The sequence below is a fragment of the Bufo bufo genome, chromosome 5 (assembly GCF_905171765.1).
Source record: "Bufo bufo chromosome 5, aBufBuf1.1, whole genome shotgun sequence".
Lineage (NCBI taxonomy): Eukaryota > Metazoa > Chordata > Amphibia > Anura > Bufonidae > Bufo > Bufo bufo.
Genome location: NC_053393.1, coordinates 51751512 through 51769734, shown reverse-complemented (window position 1 = coordinate 51769734; position 18223 = coordinate 51751512). Strand labels below are relative to the sequence as shown.

The 18223-nt window shown below is 43.4% G+C and overlaps 1 protein-coding gene across 1 annotated transcript in view; it reads left to right on the top strand.

Moving 5' to 3' along the window:
- ANGPT1 (angiopoietin 1) overlaps positions 1–18223 on the top strand; it is a 349933-nt gene that overhangs the window by 212344 nt on the left and 119366 nt on the right. Inside the window, exon 4 of the mRNA XM_040432391.1 lies at positions 14182–14414. Within this exon, the coding sequence (XP_040288325.1) occupies positions 14182–14414 (233 nt within the window). The remainder of the gene's footprint in view (positions 1–14181; positions 14415–18223) is intronic.

The following is an 18223-nucleotide window of genomic DNA, read 5'->3' as shown; positions in this document are numbered from 1 at the left end:
GAAAAAAGTAAGGGCCTATTTGTCGTTCAGCGGTGTAGTTATATGTTCTAAAGCCCTTTTTGGCATGTATTAGTGGCATAAAGAAAAGTATTTGCCGTTGTGTGATGAAGTGAGAAAATTACAGCCCTTTTTGGCATGTATTAGTGGCAAAAAAATATATATTATTTGTCGTTCAGCAGTGCAGTTATATGTTCTAAAGCCCTTTTTGGTGTGTATTAGTGGCAAAAAAATATATATTAATTGCCGTTCAGCAGTGCAGTTATATGTTCTAAAGCCTTTTGTGGAGTGTATAAGTGGAAAAAATAAGGGCTTATTTGCCGTTCAGCGGTGCAGTTATATGTTCTAAAGCCCTTTTTGGCATATATTAGTAACAGAAAAAAAAGTATTTGCCCTTGCGTCGTGAAGTGAGAAAATTACAGCCCTTTCTAGTGTTTATTAGTGGCAATAAAATATATATATTTGCCGTTCAGCAGTGCAGTTCTATGTCCTAAAGCCCTTTTTTGCGTGTATTAGTGGCACATAAAAAAGTATTTGCGGTTGTGTGGTGAAGTGAGAAAATTACAGCCCTTTTTGGTGTGTATTAGTGGCAAAAATATATATATTATTTGCAGTTCAGAGGTGCAGTTATATGTTCTAAAGCCCTTTTTGGCGTGTATTAGTGGCAAAAAAAATATATATATTTGCCGTTCAGCGGTGCAGTCATATGTTCTAAAGCCTTTTGTGGCAGGTATAAGTGGAAGAAAATAAGGGCCTATTTGCCGTTCAGCGGTGCAGTTATATGTTCTAATGCACTTTTTGGCGTGTATTAGTGGGGAAAAAGGGCTTATTAGCCGTTGTGTGGTGAAGTGAGAAAATTACAGACTTTTTGGGGTGTTTTAATTTTCTTTATTTATTTTTTTTGATCTAACAGTATGTCAGACAGAGAAGTGCCAGGCCCTGCACAGGGGAGTGGCAGAGGCCTAAATGTTTCTGCCACAGGCACAGGTCACACCAGAATAAGGGGGCGTGGCAGCAGGAGTCGCAGCGAGAGGCTTGAGCTCCCGGTGTTATCTAGCGGTTGTGTCTTGACCATCAACCCAGCGCTTCTTGAATGGTTGTCTTGGTCATCCACTACGTCCCAAGTAACATCAGACACCCCCAGCCAAAAGTCGGTGGGTTCGTCAGACACAACCCTTAGTTGGCATGGCCCAGGAGCAGGCCCTGTGCCGTCACCTGTCCTCAACCTGCCTCTGTCCTTTTCTGTTCCCTCAGCCAGAGAAGTATTATATGCTGTGGGCTCAGCTCCATTATACAGCGAGGACGAGCTACTAGAGGACAGTCAGCAGCTACTGGCCAGCCAAGATGTGGAGGAGACATCCGCCGCTTCCTCTTGGAGGAGAAGGAGGAAGACGACGACATTGGAGCACAAGCAATGTGTAGCGAAATGGGTGGTTTTTCTACACAGGTGACAGGAGACGAGGAGCAGGAGCAGCCAGAGGAGCTACAGGGCTATGAGGAAGACGAGACAAAGGACCCAGACACACCGTGGCAGTATGCAGTGGAGATGGAGGCAGGGAGTCCCTGTATTCTCACTTGCTTGCGTAGTGACAGCCAAATTGTCACCATTCGGCAGAGGGATGACTTCTGGCTCTCCACCTTGTTGGACCCTCGCTACCAGTCCAAAATGGGGACCTTTTTTACACCCACTGAGAGACAGGACAAACAGAACTACTATAGAGACATCCTATGTAGTCAGTTGGCCGCTGCCTATCTAATCCATTTTCCATCCTCTCTCAGGTCTGACCGGGGGGGCCCTCTGCGCTCAAATTTCTCTGCTATGGCTGCTGTGGCAGGGTGGGGGGAGTAGGAGCAGTTCCAGCTCCATCAGCAGCAACTTGAGTCTAGAGTCGCTGACAAGCAGCTTTTTTCACCCGCCTAGTGAAGATACTACTCACCAGTAGCAGCCAGACCTGGAGCAGGACCTGAACCAGCAGGTGGTGGCATACTTGGACAGCACCCTGCCACCCCACATTGAAGATCCACTGGACTACTGTGCAGCCAAACTGGATTTGTGTCCACAGCTGGCAGAGTTTGCCCTGGAAAAGCTATCCTGCCCGGCCAGTAGTGTGGCATCTGAGCAGGTGTTTAGTGCAGCGGGTGCCATAGTTACCCCAAAAAGAACTTGCCTGTACACCCAAAATGTGGAGAGACTGACCTTTGTCAAGATGAGTCAGGCGTGAATCAGCCAGGATTTCCACCCACTAATGCCTGGTGCATCAGACTAGATCATCCATGGTGCCACACCAACACTTTGACAAAGGAGACCGGTTTCTTCTGGCTACCTGCCTCAGCTACTATTCTGATGCTGCCACCCGCCTGATGCCACACATCTGATACCAAGTGCTCCTTCTTTCACCACCATCTTCAGCTGGTACTGGTATTGCCACCCACCACCCCGCTCTGTCACCGGGTCACTCTGTGGTCCCCTGATGCTGCTGCCACCTCCACACTATGTCACCTTGCCACTCTGTGGTCTCTTGATGCTGCTGCCACCTTCACACTATTTCACCTTGCCACTCTGTGGTCTCCTGATGCTGCTGCCATCTCCACACTATATCACCTTGCCACTCTGTAGTCTACTAATGCTACTGCCACCTCCACACTATGTCACCTTGCCACTCTGTGGTCTCTTGATGCTGCTGCCACCTCCACATTATGTCACCTTGCCACTCTGTGGTCTACTGATGCTGCTCCTACCGCTATACTCTGTCATTGTTCCACTCTGTGGCCTCCTGATGATGCTGCTGACACCTCCACACTGTCATTGTGCCACACTGTGGCCTCCTCCTGATTCTGCTGCTGCCTCCACCTCCACACTCTGTCATTGTGCCACTCTGTGGCCTCCAGATGCTGCTGCCACCTCCACACTGTCGTTGTGCCACCCTGTGACCTACTCCTAATGCTGCTGACACCACCTCCACACTCTGTCATTGTGCAACTTTGTGGCCTCCTGATGCTGCTGTTACCTCCACATTGTCATTTAGCCACCCTGTGGCCTCCTCCTGATACTGCTGCTGCCGCCACCTCCACACTCTGTCATTGTGCCACTCTGTGGTCTCCTCATGCTGCTGCTGCTGCCAGCTCCACACTTCTCATGCCGTTCCCACCCTCCCCACTTTATGACTGGGCCACTATTTTGCCTTTCGTCCTGCCTGAAATCATCATTTATTTGACCCTTCTTCTGATCTGTCAGAAGAAAGGAAAAATGAGATGCACAATGGATCCTGTCTATGTAACAGTTGTAAGGCCTGCATGACATGGTCCCTATTTTGCATCAGAAATGGCTTATGATTTGTTCTCCAAAAGTAGGAGTGGGTAAAAAACACAGAAGACATGCAAATATTCCATTCATGTGTCATCTCTGTTTTGGATCCACTCCTGGTTTTTTTGGCTTTAGTAATACTGATGGATTACTGACCAAATTCTGACTGAGTAAAGGCGAATGCTCCACAGACAGGATCCGTTTTTTGGGGGTTATTGTTCTGACGGATCAAAGGAAGGGCAAAATAATCAGTGACGTCAACACAAACTTACTGCTGACACCCTCTCCACTCTGTTGGGGGGTCTCTACTTGTATAAGCGTTCAATAGAACATGTTCTGTAGACATCTATGTGGATCAGCTGCCGACAGTGTAAAAGGAGTGTGCTTCTTCTTGAAGCTAACATTGACCTGAAGAAAAAAAAAAATGTATATAAATACCCCAACACCACTGCCATTGTATGCCCATCAACCAGTTTTCTAGCGGCATGATGACTCCTGCTAGTCAAAAACTCATAAATGTTAAAACGTAGCCACCACTAGCACAACAATAAATCAAAAGAAACAGCAGACATGCCAACACAGGGGCCCAACATAGGATCAGGGGACATTATAGGAGATAGAGGTCACCCAAAAATTTCTCTTAACCCCATCTCTTCGACTGGAGAACTGGAAGAAGTTAATAATATTTTACTATTATTTTTTCTCTATACTTCCGCAACTAACCGAGAACCACTTGTGTGGTTTTGGATGTATAGACCTCTTCTAAGTATATAAATACTTCGACCGTGCAAACTAATGTTGTAAAGCAGAAGGTCTGGTGCCCAGACAACCCACATTCCATTTTTAGAGCACCCGGGACATCTAGCAACTTGTGTGTTCTCTAAATCTGTTTCCTCTTACACAGATTAATTAAGCAAACATGAAGTAACCACTGAGATGGGAGAAGCTTTCATAAATGTTCAAGCGAACACAATTCATGTTCTACGTCGTCGACAGGTGATAATCCATAGTCATAGCTTTACATGAGACAACACTTCTGTATGTATCAGATGTGTTTTCTGAGGGGCACACTTTAAATCAGTATGATCAGAATAAAAAATATATTGTTCTTTGTTGAAATCTACAACTAAAATAGAAAATTAAATCTTACTATGAACTCAACTGCTTTTCTTTTAGGGTAAGAACAATATATATGTCAATATAAGTACTGTAGGTTCTGAAAGTATAGTAAATACATATAGTATGCACTGTCTAACATCATCATTATCAGGGCATGTGGCTCAAGGGCAGGGTGAGACACCAACAAGCCACTTAAAGGCTATGTACACCTTCTGGGACACATTTTTTCATGATTGCATTTTACTAATTTTGGTTTTTATTAAAAATATTGAGCCATTCTGTCACAAAGGGTTTACTGTTTTTTTTAGCTGTGTGAATAGTACTATCACTTTCACTTTGTGCCGATCACCTAATAACCCTTATCTCTAAATTACTAAAAGGTCATAAACACTTATTTAAGTCACATTCGTATCAGTAAGATAAGAACTGAGGTGTTTATAAGGTTAGATATAAGACATAATGAGCCCGTCAGCTCCCTGCCTGAGGGAGCAGAAATAAAATACAGATCCTGCTAGGGAAAACGGCTCATTATTTTTTCTAAAGACTAATTGAAAAAATTATTTTTAGCTCAAAATATGTGAGTACAAGGTAATAAAAAAATGCCACCAACGATGTACATAGCCTTTCACCCTGCTCCAGGGGTGTAGCTATAGTGGGTGCAGAGGTAGCAGTCGCTACCGAGCCCAGGAGCCTGAGGGGGTCCAAAGACCCTTGTGCCACATAAGAAGACACCAGTATTATAGAAAGTTTATGTAGGTCAAGTTACACCTTTGTCTGGAGAGAAGGTGTTGGGTCAAAAAATTGGCATGGAGAAGGAGTGCTGTTTAAATTTTTGCCTCAGGCAGCCCAAAGGCTGTGTGGTTCCCTGCCCCTGGCCACAAACCACTGAGGGAAGGGGGGCCCAAGTTGAACTCTAGCACCAGGGCCCATGAGCCTTTAGATACACCCCTGCCCTGCTCATTATATATTAACACAAGGCTAGAGGAGCAAACTAAATTTTTGCCGCAGTCAAGAAAAGCCAAGCTAAAACACTGTTGGCGAAAAGACCTACTAGAGTCAATGAAGGCTCTGTTCTGTTCAGAGCACAAGTAATGATACCATGATTAGTGTTGAGCGAGCGTGCTCAGCTGAACTGCTGTTCGGCTCGAGCATTGCTATGCTCGGCACATTGCAGTGTTCTGCCGAATACTGCGGGTGCTCGAGTACAATTTAATACAATGAAAGTCAATGGGAGACCCGACCATCAAACCAGGCACCCCCTGCTCTGGTTCACAAAAAAAAGTTAGAAATTTATGGAAACCCGATCAAAATGGTTTGAAAACAGCATTAAGAAACTGGATGCGTCTTGGACTCCTTTTATCTATGACATACAATAGACAACCACACAAAGGCTATGTGCCAAAAGCCAGGTATGTGGAAGCCAACAATCTATCCATGAGACAGATAACAGTCAGCATACCTTACAATGGCAGCCTTGTGCACTATGAGACATTCCAAACCAGCTCTCATCTGACTGAGAGACAGTAAGCCTCAAAGTTGCTTCACATCTGTTGGATGGCTTGGGTGGACCTGTGCACCTAGATCAATATCATTAGGGCGACAAAAAGTTTTCTGATTGTCCTAACATAATATTCAATACCCTTTCTATATAGTTTTGTCATGTAAAAACTAATTACTAAAAACGAATTCGCATAAACATGGGCATATGGGAAAGACATGCGAATGAGCAGAATCTGCCTTGTTTTTCAGCTGAAAAACCATTTGCATGGAAAATTCGCAATCTACACTACTCATGAACAGCGCCATTTATTAGATTCATAGTCTTGTCATAAGACTATGAAACCAATAGATGGCGCTGTTCATGAGTCATTACAAGCAGGGCAATAGTCCTCAGATACACCCTAGCAAGCTTATATTACCTCATATAAAGTGCTAGAAGATGTGTGAATGATAGCAGCAATCCGATTTACACCTCAGTGTTAGCGCAGGCTATTATAGGCTGAGTGCTACACGGTGTGTGGACTCTGTTGAGCAGGGTCCCACACTTACTAGCGCCCCAACAAGATGAACAGCGCCATCTATTGGTTTCATAGTCTTATGAAAAGACTAATAATCTTGTCATAAGACTATGCAACCTATGAAACCAATAGATGGCGCTGTTCATGACTCATGAACAGCGCCATCTATTGGTTTCATAATTTTTTGACAAGACTATGAATCCAATAGATGGCGCTGTTCATGAGTGTAGATCGCGAATTTTTCATGCAAATGGTTTTTCAGCTGAAAAACAAGGCAGATTCTGCTCATTTGCATGTCTTTCCCATATGTCCATGTTTATGCAAATGAGTTTTTACATGACAAAACTGTATAGAAAGGTTATTAAATATTATGTTAGGATAATCAGAAAACTTTTTGTCACCCTAATTATATTGATCTAGGTGCACAGGTCCACCCAAGCCATCCAACAGATGTGAAGCAACTTTAAAGCTTACTGGCTCTCAGTCAGATGAGAGCTGGTTTGGAATACCTCATAGTGCACAAGGCTGCTATTGTAAGGTATGCTGGCTGTTATCTGTCTCATGGATAGATTGTTGGCTTCCACATACCTGGCTTTTGTAATATAGCCTTTGTGTGGTTGTCTATTGTATGTCATAGATAATGGGACTCCAAAATGCATCCAGCCATCCTCTTAATGCTGTTTCCAAACCATTTTGATGGGGTTTCCATCAATTTCTAACCTATTTTTTTGTGAACCAGACACCCACTTCTCTTCCGAGCAGGGGGTGCCTGGGGTTCTCCTATTGACTTCCATTGTGCTCAGTAGAGCACACGAGAATACTGATGTGTTCGGCCAGAGCACCCTAGCACACAAGCACTTTGGTGCTCGATCAACACTAACCATGATTGATGAAATTTACAATACATTAAAATGATGCCCAACAAACTTAAAATGTTGTCTATTTGGGTTCCTCCAAGGTTTCCCATACTTTGTTAGCTGCTACTCCATTTTTGCTATCAAAAGTGAGAGAAACCCCGACAGAAGTATGAACTTAGCCATAGATATCATTCAGGATTAGAAAAATCTGGCTGTGTTCATCAGCTCCACACCTATACATGGTTTGTGTCTTTTATTACAGCTGAGCTCCATTGAAGTAAATGGGGATAAGATGAAATACCTACTTCTTTTTCTGAAGGAAAGCATTATGGAATTCTTGATGACTCCTTTAACATTCATGGCCAAGTAGTGTCCAGACTTCTCTGATGCCGTTTATCTTGTGTTGCCATTGGACAGATGAAATCCAGTCAGTCAAATTAATTTTCCCTCATTATCATAAGCATGATTAGTAAATCCAAAATCATTAGGACCTGTCAACCAATTTTCAGAATGTTCTTTTACAACCAGTGGCTTGCTTTGATGTACTGTCTTCTTCTTTTTCTTATGGTCCTGGGAGCATCAAAAGATTTTTTTTTTACAACAGGCTGTAACAGAGGCAGTTTTGTAGAGTATATCAATAACCTCCCAAATGTAATATTCACAAATAATCGAATAAACTAGACAACAGCCCTGGTGCTACTACCATGGTGGTGGACATATGCCTTTCCTGTGTGACCATGAAGATGGTAGGACAGTGCTGAATTCTCTCTCCCACAAACTCTGTAATTATTGCCACCATCAGGAGTCATGTGGGAGATGTAATCTTAGGAAGGGGGAACTAAAGCAAAAATGAGCAATAACTATTGAGTGCCTCTTTGATGATAGTCTTCCCCCCATATCAAAATGTGTACATAGAAGGACTATGGGATATGTAAAAACAGTGAAATTAAAATACATAAATTAAATTATGCAGACATAAAAGAGTTAATGTAAAAGTCAGCCGGAAGAAGGAGCCAGTACACTTGCAGATATTAGAATGGATTTTCATAGATAGGTAGGGGGTAGCTTATTGATGGTCAAGCAACTCTCATAAAAGCACTTGATTTAAGTATTTTTCCATATTGGATTTCATTGTGCAGAATAACCATATGTTCTTAGTGTTATTGTCTGCTGGAAGAAATTTCTAGGTTTCTTAGTCATGGTTTGCTGCAAAGTCGATAGGAAGTCCTCCCAACAGGGGGTTTACAGTGTAATTGTGCTGTACGACTGAAGATTTATGGTCATCAATGGTATGGGACTATTCTTCTGAGCAGGTGCCATTGTTCAATGCCCCATACACCTGGAATTTGTTATGTATGGATTATAACTATATGGATATAGGTCGTTTTCTTCAAGTAATGCCCCTGCTGAGATCATAAAGGAGGAATTAAATGAATGTCTGTCCTTACAAATAATAAAACCTGGTTATGGAATGATATGAGGTCTACAATGTTGTCTTTGTCCTACTGGGAAATTGCTTTGGATGTCTGGAGATTGACTCCTAGAGAACGAATAGTGCACCGGTGGATTATACATTATACGTGCAATTAAGCAATGAAATATGTTATGTTCTGGACTTTTATGCTAAAAGTTTACATACAGAAATCAGAAGCTTACAAGAACAGTCCATTGTTATATTTATGTAACCACGTCTCGTATACTTGACATGGAGGCCTCCAATAACCTACTGAAACATAAGTCTTTAAAGGGGTTTTCTGGGATTTTCATATTGATGGCCTGTCCTCAGGAAAGGTCATCAATATGAGATCGACGGGGGGTCCGACTCCTGGCACCTCTGCAGCTTCACTTGAATGGGACTGAGGTGCGCTTAGGCAATGTAACCAATGAACATGGACCATAAGAACACAAACTGATGTCACATGGCCTAGGGACAGTGATGGCTAACTTCCTGCACTCCAGCTGTGGTGTAACTACAACTCCCAGCATGCTCCATTCATTTCTATGGAGTTCTGAGAACAGACAAGCAAGTGTATATTTTGAGAGTCTTTGTTTTACCACAACTGGAGTACCGGAGGTTAGCCATCACAGGTAGGAGAAGGCCTAAGCATGCACAGAGCTCCAGCCTCTCCTAACAGTTGATTGGCTGGGGTGCTGTTCGGACCCCAACTGATCTGATATTGATGACCTATCCTGAGAATAGGTCATCAATATGAAAATCTCAGTGTTTGAGCGTCTGATCACAGACAAGACTCATATAGTAGCAACTAACTCCAAAGATAAGGCCCTTTGAGGTGAAAAGTAGCATTAGTGATTAGTCCATTTACGATGGATATGTCAAAGTGGAAACCCATCATTTCAAATATCTGAGCGTCTTGACTGTAAAAGGAAATATTGACATGCTCATCAGATCAAGGGCAAAGGTATTCATCTATGGCCAACTTCAAGGAACTTTACAGGCAAAACCATTGCACTGTTTTATGCTTAGTGTAGAAGATGAGGGGGCGTAAGGATGAACGATATTCCTATCGTTCACTCCAGTTCACCCCTTGTGAGGCACAAAAAAGTGTCTAAAACATAAAATAAACATTGAACATGCACCCTGATTTTTTGATAAAATGGGTTGTACCACACAAAAATATTCTACAGTTTTCAAATCTGCACCTGGATCTGAATACTTTTGTAACTGCATGTAATTGAAAAATGTATTATAGCTACGGCGTTATTCAATGATATTCATCTGCACATTTTTATTTTTTACAGTACCTATGTGACAAGCCCTTTAAACAGGGGCGTAGATAAAAATCATTGGGCCCCATAGCAAGAATCTGAATTGGGCCCCCATGTCTTGATGAGCCAGATCCGGCAATACAGTGATTTTCATTGTTGTGCTCCTATAACACAGCAGAACAGTGAAAGTCACTAGCGCAGATGTGAACAAAGCCTAATAAACACCTCAGCTGCTACATAACATCATAATCGTGATAAGAGAACTTCAAGTCTCATCATGATCAGGTTAGGCCTGTTTCATACTGTCGGCACCAGTTCCAGTAAGCTGTGCTGGCGGAGTACGGCATGCCGGAGCTCTATGGGTACAATGGGGCCAGCGGGCACTCCGATAACCTACTGCCGGCAGTGTAAAACAGGGGAAAATTAGTGGGCCTTACATGGAGCGGTAAAAGAGGAGAGAACTACAACCCCCCAGCATTACCAGACAGTCATTATACAGCATCAGTGGATATTATAAGAGGAGAGAACTACAACTTCTAGCATGCCCATAATGTTATTGTAGGGCATAAGTGAACATTGCATGGAGGGGATACAGTAGGACAAAACTACAACTCCCAGTATTAGGATGTTATGGGCTATCCCAGGACACTACTGACCTCTCCTCCAGGGACTCACAGAAGTTCCTCTGACCACAAATGCACTCCACACTTTCCAGATTTTCATTTATTAAAAAGTTTGAAAACCACGTATCATTCTTTTTTCAATTCACACATACTTACTACTCGTGTTGGTCTGTCACATAAAATCTCAATAAAATACATTTAAGTTTGTGGGTGTAACGTGAAAACATGCAGAAAAGTTCTAGGGGTCTGAATACTTGTTCAAGCCACTGTAGTGGCATGGTAAATTGGGGGGAAAAAAATCACCAACACTTAATTTAAACAATAGGTCATTTTCTGCTGACGCATTCTCTTTTAGAAAATTCTTTATTAAGTGACCAAAGAGAAAGGAAGTATTAGATGCTACGCGGCTCATTACATATAGCTCTGCCGTGGAGACTCCGTACCTGATTGCACTGTCAGCAAGTCCCTTATTTAGTATGTGATGTAGCTCCGGTGGATTATACGGAGCGCATTGTATAACATCGAAGCCTTGCAAAGGATTTATGTAGCATGGGGAAAAGACAATCTGTTGCATTTTAGTAAAGAGACCGAAAGATATGCACTAATACCCTGCCGAAGTGGGAATAAAACAGCTGGTTTTGATATGTGAGCAATAAGGGAGTATGGGCGAGTGAGTATGCAGGAAAATAACGGAGCGTCATCACTTCGGAGTGCTGTGACCATCCTCTGACTGATGCCAATGGAGTTGGCTCCGAGGCTCCTTACAAGAAGTAGCAGTCAGCGAGCCTGTGTTTTACAAGGCACATCCCGTAAGTTCAGAAAGGAAAGGTAATATGGGCTGCGTTGCAGTTTTTTATATTCTGGAAAACATAATAGGGGATAATAGTAAGCCAGAAAACTAATAGGACCCCAGGGGAACTTCAAATACTTAACTCCATCTCATCAAGGAACAGAGGAAAAGGAGCTTCCAATTCGAGATGTAAATTCAAGGTCAAAAATGAAAAAAAAAAACGCATGTGCAGCGATGGGAGTGGTAGTTTCACGGTGCACTCCCTGAGGCTGTTTATCCCTGGGGATCGGTGCAGTGGAAGTGTAGTATTGAGGAACAAGAATTAAACGTATAAAAGTTTTATTTACTAAGCTCAACATAGAACTTCAAATGCAGACGATGTTAAGGAATATGGCAAGTTGGATGGCTGCAGTGAAGCACTATACCGGCCTACTGGTAATCTGGTGATGGGATGGGTGTCTTCTCTGTAGTCCCTCACCTCACAGCAGTGTCGGCAGATGCCGGATATAGAAGTTCACTCGGCTTTCTATCTTTTCAAGGCTTCACTTGAGGACAATTTGAGTAGTTCTCTCTGGAGACTCTGTAGCAGGAGTAGGAGCTCAGCAATGTGCTTCCTCTTCTTTTCTGTCTCTGGACAGGAACTCCTTGCAGGAAGCAGGACCAGCCCACTTCTACCAGGAGAGGAGAAATAGGGTGGTTATCGCATTAAGAGAAATACTAATGGACTGTCCAGGATTATAAAAAATATGTCTGCTTTCGTCTAAAAACAGCACCACATCTGTCCACCGGTTGTGTGCATCATTGAAGCTCAGTCCTATTCACCTCAAAAAGTCTGAGTTTCAATACACTATATTATGAAATTTTCTTTCTCTACTATAAATAGCTAGATTCGGGGGGCGTTCCCAACAATAGGACCAGCCCAAAAATATGTCCTACCAGAAATTATTTGACAGGTTTGGCTACTTTCACACTTGCGGCAGAGAGATCCGGCAAGCAGTTCCGTCGCCGGAACTGCCTGCCGGATCAGGCAAAATGTATGCTAACTGATGGCATTAGTAAGACTGATCAGGATCCTGATCAGTCTTAAAAATGCCTGATCAGTCGAAAAAATGCATTGAAATGCCGGATCCGTCTTTCCGGTGTCATCCGGAAAAAACGGATCCGGCATTTATTTTTTCACCTTTTTTTCAGTCTGCGCATGCGCATACCGGAAGGACGGATCCGGCATTCCGGTATTCTGAATGCCGGATCCGGCACTAATACATTCCTATGGGAAAAAATTCAGGCAAGTCTTCCGTTTTTTTAGCCGGAGATAAAACCGTAGCATGCTACGGTTTTCTCTTTTGCCTGATCAGTCAAAACGACTGAACCGAAGACATCCTGATGCCAACTGAACGGATTACTATCCATTCAGAATGCATGGGGACATACCTGATCAGTTCTTTTCCGGTATAGAGCCCCTGTGACGGAACTCTATGCCGGAAAAGAAAAACGCAAGTGTGAAAGTAGCCTTAGGCCTCTTTCACACTTGCGTTGTCCGGATCCGGCGTGTACTCCACTTGCCAGAATTACACGCCGGATCCGGAAAAACGCAAGTGTACTGAAAGCATTTGAAGACGGAACCGTCTTCCAAATGCGTTCAGTGTTACTATGGCACCCAGGACGCTATTAAAGTCCTGGTTGCCATAGTAGTAGTGGGGAGCGGGGGAGCAGTATACTTACCGTCCGTGCGGCTCCCCGGGCGCTCCAGAATGACGTCAGAGCGCCCCATGCGCATGGATGACGTGATCCATGTGATCACATGATCCATGCGCTTGGGGCGCCCTGACGTCACTCTGGAGCGCCCGGGGAGCCGCACGGACGGTAAGTACACTGCTCCCCGCTCCCCACTACACTTTACCATGGCTGCCAGGACTTTAGCGTCCCGGCAGCCATGGTAACCACTCTGAAAAAGCTAAATGTCGGATGCGGCAATGCGCCGAAACGACGTTTAGCTTAAGGCCGGATCCGGATCAATGCCTTTCAATGGTCATTAATTCCGGATCCGGCCTTGCGGCAAGTGTTCCGGATTTTTGGCCGGAGCAAAAAGCGCAGCATGCTGCGGTATTTTCTCCGGCCAAAAAACGTTCCGTTCCGGAACTGAAGACATCCTGATGCATCCTGAACGGATTTCTCTCCATTCAGAATGCATTAGGATAATCCTGATCAGGATTCTTCCGGCATAGAGCCCCGACGACGGAACTCTATGCCGGAAGACAAGAACGCAAGTGTGAAAGAGGCCTAAGTTGGTCTTTGTTAAGCCCTGGGCTGTCACTGTAAAACTGGCATTTCCTAGATTTATATTGATTATAGAGTTTAAAGGGGTTTCCAGGATTAGAAAAACATAGCTGCTTTCTTCCACACCAGTCCTGGAGTTGAGTCGGCGAATGAGTCATAGCTGCAAAGCCACCGAACGCAATTGGCTGCAGCGGCGTCAAACCAGAGGTTTACATCCAGGGACCCGAGCAGAGCAGCGGAGGCTGAAGAGTGCAGGTGCTGGTGGCTGGCATCGGGAAATAGGTCAGTATGCTATTCTTCGCAGGTCTGGGCAGGAGGGGAATTGGCTCGCCACCCCCCTCCAAACGTGCACAACCCATTTACCGGTTATAGTTGGGGTCAGAACTTTCTGTCAGTCTGTTACAGCTGTCTGTTAGCATTCTTTCTTTACCATATATTACAACATTTTGATTTTTTTTGTTTTATACAGCTTGTTGGAGAACAAGATTTTGGAAATGGAAGTCAGACATAAAGTGGAACTGGATACACTGAAGATAGAGAAGGAGACATTGCAAGGTCTAGTGTCCAGACAGAACTACATCATTCAAGAGCTGGAGAAGCAGCTGACTAAAGCCACTACGAACAACAGCATATTACAGAAGCAGCAGATGGAGCTGATGGACACGGTGCACAACCTGGTCAAACTCTGCTCCAAAGAAGGAGGTCAGTGACATTTTGGCTTTAGGTCTCATAGCAGGAGGTGATCTACTGAGTGGATATTAGGGATTTGCACACAATAAAACATTATGGGGAATAGGGGTAACTGGTGAGGCACATTCCCAAGTGCTGGATGCCAAAAGAACCACCAATAAACCATTCTATCTTGTCTGGGTGCTGGAATAGCATAGCAAGAAAAGTCTAGTTATGATTAGAAATGAGTGAATTTTTCAAAAATTCAATTCAGCCGGTTCGCCAAATTTTTTGAAAAAATTTGGTTGGATCCGAATTTATTCGTGGTGATTCGCGTTAAAAAACGGCTATTTCCGGGCTGCAGAGAGCCTTTATTGTGGTGTAAAACACTGTGTCCTGCAGTAACACGCATAGGGAGTCTGCTGTGGTAGTGAAACAATATTGTGAGTCAGTATGACACGCAGATGACAGGCGTCGCTCTTACAATCACTGCACACTTCACTTATTTGGCCAGTCATAAGGTTAAAACTGACCAAAGGCTTTAGAACATATAACTGCCCGCTGAACAGCAAATATGTTTTTTCTTTTTGCACTAATACACGCTACAAAAGGCTTTAGAACATATAACTGCACCGCTGAAAGGCAAATATATATATTTTTTGCACTAATACGTGCCACAAAAGGGTTTAGAACATATAACTGCACCGCTGAACGGCAAATATATTTTTATTTTTCCACTAATACGTGCCTCAAAAGGCTTTAGAACATATAACTGCACCGCTGAACAGCAAATATATTTTACTTTTGCCACTAATACACGACAAAAAGGGTTGTAATTTTCGCACTTCACCACACAACGGCTAATAAGCCCTTTTTTCCCCACTAATACAAGCCAAAAAAATGCTTTAGAACATATCACTGCACTGCACAAGGGCAAATAAGACGTAGAAATATTTCCTTGTAATAAACCCTGTTAATGGCTGTATCAAACAGCACTTGCCCCCCAATACCAAGAACGGTTTGCTGGAATTACAGAGCTGTATAATGTCAATTTGGATCCCCAGTCAGTGCAGCAAGGTGTAATGGGATTGTTCCTATTACCCGAGCTGTAACCTCCCCTACTGAACACTGTTCAACATAAATGCTGTGGAATGATTCCTCCCTATCCTTTCCCTGCGCCTTTAATAATATTTTCCTGCACTTATAAATAGTTTTGTTTTTTTTGCACAATGAAGTCTTTCCTAGCACTGTCCCTAGCGCCAGCAGATACGTCTCTCCCTGCACTAAGTACACTGGAAAATGGCAGAATCTAAGATGGCTGACGCTATTTATAGGGCTGTGACATCACAGGGCTGGCTGTCTGCTGATTGTCTGCATGCATGGTATTGTGGGTGATATCGCCTTCCCAGAGTTCCTTGCTCCATGTCCTCACACGTGCAGCAGCCATTTTAGGAAAAAATGTAATTCGTTACAACGAATCACAGGGAAATTCGGCTTTGGTGCGAATCAAATTTTTCCTGAAATTCAGAACGAATTCCACTTTGTCAGGTTCGAGTCGCTCATCTCTAGTTATGATAGCAGAATTGGGTCACTGGCAAAAAATATTCCCAGGACTAAAAATGTATAATCATTGCCGGTTCTCATTTCTTTTTAACCCCCAACCAGGAAATAGATGATGACAAGAGCTCACTTAGATCAGGCACAAAACCAGCCGGGCTGCAAGAAGAGATACATCTTTGTCCTCCCAATCTCAGTTTGGAATCCAAATCAGAACCATAAAAAAACATTAGAATTAGAGAAATTCTGAATTCTACCGCTTTTCAAGGTATAAAAAAAAAACAAAAAAAAAAAAAAAAACATAGAAACATAGAAACATAGAACTACTATTATTACAACTAGTATAAGAACTACTTTGAGAAACATAGTGTAGGACATGAATCTTGCCGTTTCGGTGGACATCTAACTGTATTCATACATACTTTCATACTACTACTAGAATAGTCATAATGTGTTTGCTATTTACTATTCTTTGCTTCCCTATTTATTTAGGGCTGTTTATCCTGCCCGCCCAGGTACATACGATGTATAAAGAGCTAGAATAATCTGATTAATATAGCCGTGTATACAAACATAATGAAACATGAGGCTCTGCATTTCCCGTGCACTGCAGCACTGTCATTTTCAGGCCAGATGAATAAATCAGTTGCAGTTTTTTTTGAAGTTTATGCCGAGTCCCAGGAAATAGTAGATGCATGTAGTTTACTTTTCACTATGTCTTACTGTCAGAGGAAGTATTAGATCTCAACATTACTGTCTGATCACAAAGCTACAGGCAGTGATACATGAGTCGGGGACAAGGTTCTCTGCACTAACCAGACATTTCATAGGGAGGGGCTCCTTCTTACAATCATGTAGAAAGGAGGGGGTGGCCCTAAGCATAGCTTAGTTGCTATTCTGAGAACCATACTCTTGACAATCTGAATAGTCATAGGAGGTAATTTACTATCCAGAAATATGCCTATATTACCCGTATTTCTGGCGGAGATTAAATCGGCGACTTTTCCCCGCTTACGCCAAGTCTAAAAAAGGGGTCATGGCATGGGAAGGGGTAGGCCATCTCAATCATCCTTTTCTATGTCTAGTTTAGGCGTAGAAAATTGTCTAAATGTAAGACAGCAAGGGAGCTGGCTTACATTTAGACTGGCGCCTCTTCATAACTTTGGCAGATCCACCTCCAGATATAGGGGTTTTTAAGACCAATTTCTAAAACGCTGGTCTTAATAAATGACCTCCATAGTATCTGCCATAACACTGAAACTTTCAGTTTCCATTATCCAAAGGGGAAAACTTATTAAAGGGGTATTTCCTTTAACAATATGCATCATCTCCCCACAGGTTAGTTGATAAGTGTATGATTGCTGGGGAATTGTGAGGACCCCAATCATCACTAGACCAGTATCCAGGGCCGGTGCAAGGATTTTTGCCGCACCTAGGCAAGATAAAAATTGCCGCCGCCCCCCCTTCCTTATCAGATGATCTGCCCATATCATGACATCACATATGTTCCACCCCTTTCTCAGCATTTAAATTAAAAGAACTGCTATGTTTCCCTTAGGGTTAATCAAGCTTCTTGTAGCTGTCTCCCTGACAGCCGCTAGAGGTGCTTTCGCGATTCTCACTGTGAAAATTACAGTGGGAAGACGCGGAACATAGTTTTGAATGCGTGCGCATGCGCATTCGCAGCTGAGAGGAGGATCGGGGAGAAGAGTTCCCAGTGCCGGCGCTGGAGAAAGGTGAGTGGCTGAACAACTATATAGTGCCAGGAAAATGAGTTTGTTTTCCTGGCACTATAGTGCTCCTTTACCACCAGTACTGCACAGTGTCTGTTCTCTGCAGGAACAGGCTATAGACACCAGTACCACTACATTAAACTGTACTGGTTCTGGGACCATAGTGTCCTTTTAATGTGAGGTAAATTAGTTTCCAATGTAGTATTAATAACTAAACAATTAAATAATAAACATATTGCATTGTCTACTTACCACCAGGACAATAAGATGATCTGGTCTCTGGCTGGCTGTAGTCTGGCTCTTGGTCTGGCTCTGGGGACTCCCTTGTCACTCTCTTCTCCCCCCTCCCTTGTCACTCTCTTCTCCCTCCCTCCCTTGTCACTCTCTTCTCCCCCCCCCCCCCCTTGTCACTCTCTTCTCCCCCCCTCCCTTGTCACTCTCTTCTCCCCCCTCCCTTGTCACTCTCATTTCCCCCCTCCCTTGTCACTCTCATTCCCCCCTCCCTTCTTTGTCACTCTCATTTCTCCCCCTCCTTTGTCACTCTTATTCCCC